The sequence below is a fragment of the Corticium candelabrum genome, chromosome 6 (genome assembly GCF_963422355.1).
Source record: "Corticium candelabrum chromosome 6, ooCorCand1.1, whole genome shotgun sequence".
NCBI classification, from domain to species: Eukaryota; Metazoa; Porifera; class Homoscleromorpha; order Homosclerophorida; family Plakinidae; genus Corticium; species Corticium candelabrum.
In genome coordinates, this window is record NC_085090.1 from 4663837 (window position 1) to 4670983 (window position 7147).

Consider the following 7147-nt stretch of genomic DNA (forward strand, 5'->3'; position numbering starts at 1 on the left):
CAGCAAATAATAGAATAAGTAGAAAAACGAATAGAGTTTCGACAGTCGTCACGTTGTTGGGTGGTTCTAAATCTAAAGACAACAAAACATTATCATGACATGCGAAACAAGCTATCACTAAAAAGTCTTTTGCTCATCTACCTGCAATGATCATATTCAATCGTAATTGTATTATTATATTCTGTCTGTCTGCTTAACTACATTCTGTTCACACAAAGTATATCTACACTAAATAATCACAAGGCTCTGAGTTCACCTACTTGCCATGTCTTCGTCATTTAGATTGCAGATTCCTTCTTCAAGTGATTTAAGTGATAAAAGGCTAAACAAGAAATTAATAAAAATTTATTAAAAATAAAAAGGTAATACCATCGTTGCTCTTTTCCTTGACATTCTGTGTATTGGCTGCACCCAAGACCTCCTCTACAGATGTAGCTTCTTGTTCAGTTGTGGCTTCTGCGTTGATTGTAGCTTCTACCACAATTACTGCTTTCTTGCAAGCCTTGAACTCTTCTCCCATTACAACCTTTTGTTCAGCAGTGGTCTGTCTTATCTGGTCAGTTGTCATCACCTCTGCACTCAATCCTGTAAAAACTCACTTGAGAATGTTATATTCAGCTGTTTACAAACATCACTTGCCACTGTAAGAGCATGATTCAGCTAAACCGCGCTTCACTATAACACAACAATACCTAAATAATTCAGTAAGCAAGTAACAGACTTCTTGTGTTACTTTCATACCTCCTGGAAGATCATCTTCTACTGCTCCCATTTCTTATTGCCTGCACTGCTGTTACCAAGCGAGCAGCAGCTCTGTATTCTCCAACTTCACTGCGTTTTCTCTCGTAAATGGCACGAAGTTTGTATGCATACGTGCCTTCTACAACGCTCATCAATTGGTCATACTTCAATCCCATTTCTAAACCTAATTCCATCCAACAAGTCGATGTGCTGTCATTAACAACATGAAACAGTTGAGGAGGATGAAAGCGAGCAATGCCCACTGAACGAGAAAAAACAAAATAAAAACAAATACTGAAATGATAAGAAAGACACTCACTTTTTTGGGTTTCTGTGATTTCAAGTGTTCATTCAATCTCTCTTTCAAAGCTTCAAACAAGTCTACTGTCTGCATAAATCGAAAGAGTCTATCTAACGTAGCTTTGTCTCTTCGATTTCTAATTCACAAATCCAGTGTGGTAAACACTTCATCACTTGACTGAACTATTTCATCACAATATATTCCACCAGATTCAATATCGAGAAGTGACTTGGCAAGTAGATGTTAGCATTCACTGCTGGTGAGCAGATAGCTGACATCCCTAATGACATCAACGGGACGTCAGCCCATTCACGCCAAAATTCTCCTAATTTGTCACTGTGTCTTCTTCTAAAACAACAAACATAATCTAATGCTAACATAAATATAAAATAATTTTAAAGTGTGTATCCACCCCGAGTCAAAGACCAAATTTAATACTTGTGTTAAAAAGAACAATTGTGTGTGTGAGTTGTGCAACCAAGAATACAAAGACGATAAAAAAATGTTACTCCACACAATTGAAATAACACACACACACAGCACAGCACAGCACAAAGATAACACACCATCGACAAAGAGTGTATATATCAGTCAGTATAACTTACACTTCTTTGCCATGCTGTGAAATATCATCATCATCAACATCAACATCCAGCACTGTGTCAAGTGCAGGATTATCACCTAAAAACAAACTGTCGAGAAAAATTTGCCATCTTTACTGACCCTACATTGATTAACCAGTTGTTATTTCAGTAGTACAAGGAGGTTTAGTCAATGGATAAGCAACAATCAAAGTGACAGGATCAGAAGAGTAGACTGACTGTTCTTGCTTTTCATGCTCAAACAATGCCTCAACTGTACACTCTAAAGTGTCAGAGCTTCTCTCTCTATCTTGTAATGTTACGTTATAATAACATGCAGCATCCTTTCGACTATTCCAAATGCTTCTAGTTGGAATGTGAGTGACTGCTTTTCCCAAACCCATTTGCCATGGGTCACAAAATTCAATTGACATGCGCACTTTACCTCCACACAAATGTGATCCTTGATAGGAACTGTTCGCTCTTCCTAAGACTTTGATTTCATATTTTCAGCTATTTCATTGTAAGTGGACATTGACCCATCGATGATGCGAGTGGCAATCTTCCAATTGTGTACCTGCAGCTGTTGGCCAAATAGAGCATAGCGTACGACACGCCTAGATTGAATCCCAAGTGCCTTGCCAAGCCATACCATAAAACCGACATCATTGACATACAGTGTTTGAGTGTTTGGATCATAACGAATGGATGGTGAGTGTGTCTCAACTCCTTCTGTGTCGGTGTTGAGTTGCAACACAGTGTGCCAATCAGAAGGCTTGCCTTTGATTGATGACTCACTCATCTTTAGCTCCAACAGCCATCCAGTCTCGTGCTCCCTTGGTTTCAGTGCTATCTCGGGTCGAAAAGACAGCTGCACTGGTTTGTTGAGCTTGTGAGAAGATTGCGATGTGGAGATGTGAACAACAGGGCTGACCACCACCTCTTCTTCATTGACTGGTGGCATCACTTTTTCATCCAAATATGTGGCAACAGAGAATGTAGTAAGAATAGAAACTGCACCATCAGGTACCAATGCTGAAACAGTATCTGATTGCAATAATCCTCCTTCAGTGTCAATGTTTTCTGCAACTGATGCCACTGGTTGGGCAACTTCTTCTGGTGCTGTGGTTGTTGCTTCCATAATCTTCCATTCATCCGATGGAGCAGCTGATCATACAAAAAATAGACGTAAAGATTCCAATAGATGATACCAACATACAGTAAATTATCCTCCACACAATACATACAGCCATCCTACATTCTTGTTTCACTTCAATGACAACAATAGAAAACAAAAACATTCTTAAGGGACAAGCAATACGTTAACAGCACAACAGTCACATAAGACATACTGTATTGCAACAAATATTTGTCAGAAAGTGCTAAATTCAAATGGAATTTTAAAACAAGATGAGGTCAATTCAGAAGTAGTCAAACGTAATTGAACTTGAAAGCTTTTATATCTGTCGTTTCAAGATATTTAGCAGCGTTTTAAGGTAATTTCTGAAGATCTGACATATGACAACGCCCACACAACATTGTCAATCCTTACATACAGGGTACGGTACACATGCACAGCTGCATGAACAAATTGAAAAATCAAGCAATGTAAGCAGTGCAGCAGTATTACGGCAGCAGTGACTACATGGAGACAGTGATCCGGCAAGCTTCCTGTTGTACTCCAAATACTTTTCTGTAAGATCACTGACATGTCTAGATGAGTTTCCATATACATGTAATATTTGATATAGCCTTGTCAGGGGCGGATATAGGGAGGGTGCACCGGGTGCACGTGCACCCCCCTCCGCCAGTCTTGAGGAAGGTCTAGATAGCCACGAAGTTCCATACCCATTTTCTTGCGGCGCACTCACGTAGCAGAAATATGTGGGTGCACGAAGAATTGCGTCTGGGTACAGAGTACGAGCTAATGCGAAGATTATCGATCACGTGTCCATCTCGTGTTTGACTGACAACCTGACTGACAACTGTGAACTGCGCACTGTGTCGCTGCGTGGAACCGCGAGTTTGTATTTCCCGTATATACGTTGCCACGTGCAGTGTTCGTGTCCTAGCGTGGGGTCGATCGCAAACCGTAAGTGACAGCACGTGGTTGCTGCATGCTGTCCTATTACGGGCTTACTAGAGATGATCGTTCTTGTGACAGGCTCATTGTCACTAAAGCCCTGAGTGTCAAGTTGCAGGGCCGTTATGTTGACATAGTGAAGGCATACCAGGAAATAAGGTTTGTCACTTCCACACTTCACAGTGCCAGGGTGAATGTCACTACAATCCATTCACGAGTCTATCAAAAGGCTTTGGAAGTAGCCGGTAAGGTTAATGTAGAAGAGAGCTTGCCAAGAACGACTGGACGTCAACAGCACCGCGGCAATGTGCCTGCATCTTCTGCATCCGATTACTACCGGAAACAGCTGACCATCCCAATGCTGGACCATCTCATCAATGAAATGGGTTACCGGTTTAGCGAAAGTTCTTCAGCTGTTGTTTCTCAAATCACGCGTCTTTTGCCACCATCCTTGGCAGTGAGTGACAACATCTTGTCTTCAGCAGATATTCCCGACTTGGTCAAGATGTATGGCGATGATTTACCAGCCGCAGCTGCTCTGGATACGGAGCTTCACAGCTGGACAGTGAAATGGAGCGGGTCGGTACAGTTTGCAGCAGATAAAGATACACCCTCGAAGGTTCTCAACCAAATCGACAAGGACTTCTTTCCAAATGTTGGGCAGCTGTTAAAGATAGCATGCACACTCTCGGTAACAAGTGCGGAGTGCGAACGTTCCATTAGCCGTCTGCGGTTTTTGAAAACTTGCATGCGTAGCGGCATGGGAGAGTCACGCTTGAATGGCCTAACGCTGCTCCATGTTCACCGGGATATCCCGTGTGATGCTGAAGCCGTCGTGGAAGAATTTGCAAAGCGAAACCCACGGCGGCTTCAGCTGTCCGAGTTTTGTTAGCAATGGTTTGTTTGTTAAATAGTTATGTGAGAGATCTGCCTTGAATATATTACAACTACTTGCTTCACGTTATACTGCAATTTTCGTACCGTCCTGAAGAAATTCTCTTTTGACTCTGTGTACCCCGGGCCCCCGTTTAACTCCTGTATCCGCGCTTGAGCTGTTTGACTCGCCCCCATAGTGGACTGCTTGTCTTTGATGGTTGCAGTCAACATCGAGACAACAGATCTACCGTCATTTTTGGTTGCAAAGTCTACTTTCACCTTATACTACTTCCCTGAAATGGGTGTGGTCTAGCGTTTCATGTCCGTGCACCCCCTCTCCTCAGATCCTGGATCCGCCCCTGCTTGTATCACACTTTCTTGTGCTTTTAATTGCTGCCTCACTACCCTGGAGCTCCCTCCGGGCTAGAAGTTCCGATGCAAGTACCTCCTCTCACGTGCGAGTAGCCAAACAACATGCAAGGTTGTTGTAGGGTGAGCACGGAAGAAATATTTGTTTGTACAATTTGTACAATCTGGTACACAGTGTAACATTGGATCAAGTAAGAGAACTGCAGCACATGAAATTGAATGTTGCTGCTCTAGTTTGATTGTAAAATGACATGATTTTTACTAAAAGTTGTTGAAAGTTGAGTGGATGGTAGGACTGTTGGTAAAAATCAATCAGACTGTCCATGCCATTGACTGTTGGACAGAGGCCATCAGATGGAAGTCTTCATGGGAATTCCAATAAATAAATAAAAGAGTCAGCAGCATGTAACAAGAGTGAGGTACACACTGATTAACATGATAAACTAAGTGTAGATACCTGTGAGTGTAGATGGGAGTATTTGTGCTGCATATACGAAAACTTCTCGTATTAGTAGACGTATGATACCATTTAATGCTGCCTGATCTGCAAAAACAGCTTCTACTATAGTTTGTGTCTTGTTCCATACGGGTAACTACCAGCAGAGTTGATCTGTTGATAAGGACTGCAGCTTATCACGTCAATGTTGTGAGACTAAACAAATGCGTTGGCTTGGCATGTGAGCCTAAGTTGAACAATCCCATTCGTAAAGCAGCCTACGTACAAGTCTGTGATATGCTTAGTGTTAGTAAGTTATGAACACGACTACTCAGCAAGCTGTAATAATAATTGTTTCTCTTTTTACTTACAGTTGACCGGCAAGGAGAATGCAGATAGGCTCTTGCCCTAATATACAACAAAGCGAATTAATAAAATTACACACACACACACACACACACACACACACACACACACACACACACACACACACACACACACACAGACACACACACACACAGACACACACACACACACACACACACACACACACACACACACACACACACAGACACACACACACACACACACACACACACACACACACACACACACACACACACACACACACTGACATTTGTTAAGACGATAACACCGTTCAAAGTCAACCTTAAGGTCAGTCATCTTTCTGTCTCTACAGACAAGGCCTCCGTGCGCTAAGTGGAGACTTAGGGCCAGTGTTGACAATTCAAGGGAGCTAGCCAAAGTCATGGCACTGATTATGGCGCAGCTATAAGGCTGGACACCAAGGCCAATACCCTTCTGCATTACGTTACTCAAAGTCAGCGGTCTTGTCTACCCAAAGTCAAAGACCAGGTGGTACTCATTTATACTCCTGAGTCAAGAAAGGCAATTGTGTGTTAGTGTCTTTATGCCATAGCTCGTCAATACTTCAACTGGAACTTGCTATGCTGCAAAGTCACGGATGTACTCACTCCATCGAATGACTCTCTAACTAATTGAGCTCCAGTACTACACGCACACACACTCTCCTCTTCCTGTATTTCTTCCGTCTGAACAGACACGCTACCACTTCAGTGACGACATAGAAAAAATACACAAAAGTCTTCTATGCGTTTGTGTACTAAATAGCCTCCTTCGATTCTAAAATATCTCTTACAGGTCTGGCATTCAATGGCTACACGTTACTGATGTACAGGTTTTTGTCTTTCAGAAACTCATTTGTGTCTCTTCAGACCACTAATGAGTTTGAACTTCTGAAGCAGTCACAGCACACAACAGTTTGTAAATCAACATTGCCATATGACAAATACTAGACTATAAGCAGACATACAAATGCTCTATCTAAGTAGATCTTGATATATTTGCTAAGTCATACACAGAAAGCACACACTGACCCACCCACCAACACACTCAGTGATCTAGTCACCAACTCACCGACCCGTCAATTACCTTCTGTATGACTCATCTACCCACTAACACATCAAATTATCCACTGCTCACCCACTGACCCATTAAATAGCGACAACCCAACAACTCACCAGTGGCTTATGGAACTACCCACAAATGCTATTTACTCACACCTCCCACAACACACACACACACACACACACACACACACACACGCAGACACACACACACACACACACACACACACACACACACACACACAAACACAACATATTATAATACACAAACAAACAAACAAACTCACCCACACAATAAACCACACATCTAAT

At 42.2% G+C, this 7147-nt stretch overlaps 1 protein-coding gene across 1 annotated transcript; it reads left to right on the forward strand.

The window, feature by feature from the left end:
* The first annotated feature begins 3740 nt into the window (after positions 1-3740).
* On the forward strand, positions 3741-4643 carry LOC134180797 (52 kDa repressor of the inhibitor of the protein kinase-like). Its single transcript, XM_062647983.1, has one exon. The coding sequence runs from the start codon at positions 3741-3743 to the stop codon at positions 4596-4598; it is 858 nt and encodes a 285-aa protein (XP_062503967.1). The 3' UTR covers positions 4599-4643.
* The last annotated feature ends 2504 nt before the right edge of the window (positions 4644-7147 follow it).

Bases quoted from the DNA above. Each gene is read 5' to 3' on its own strand.
- LOC134180797 (XM_062647983.1), top strand. From the start codon at position 3,741: ATGCTGTCCTATTACGGGCTTACTAGAGATGATCGTTCTTGTGACAGG.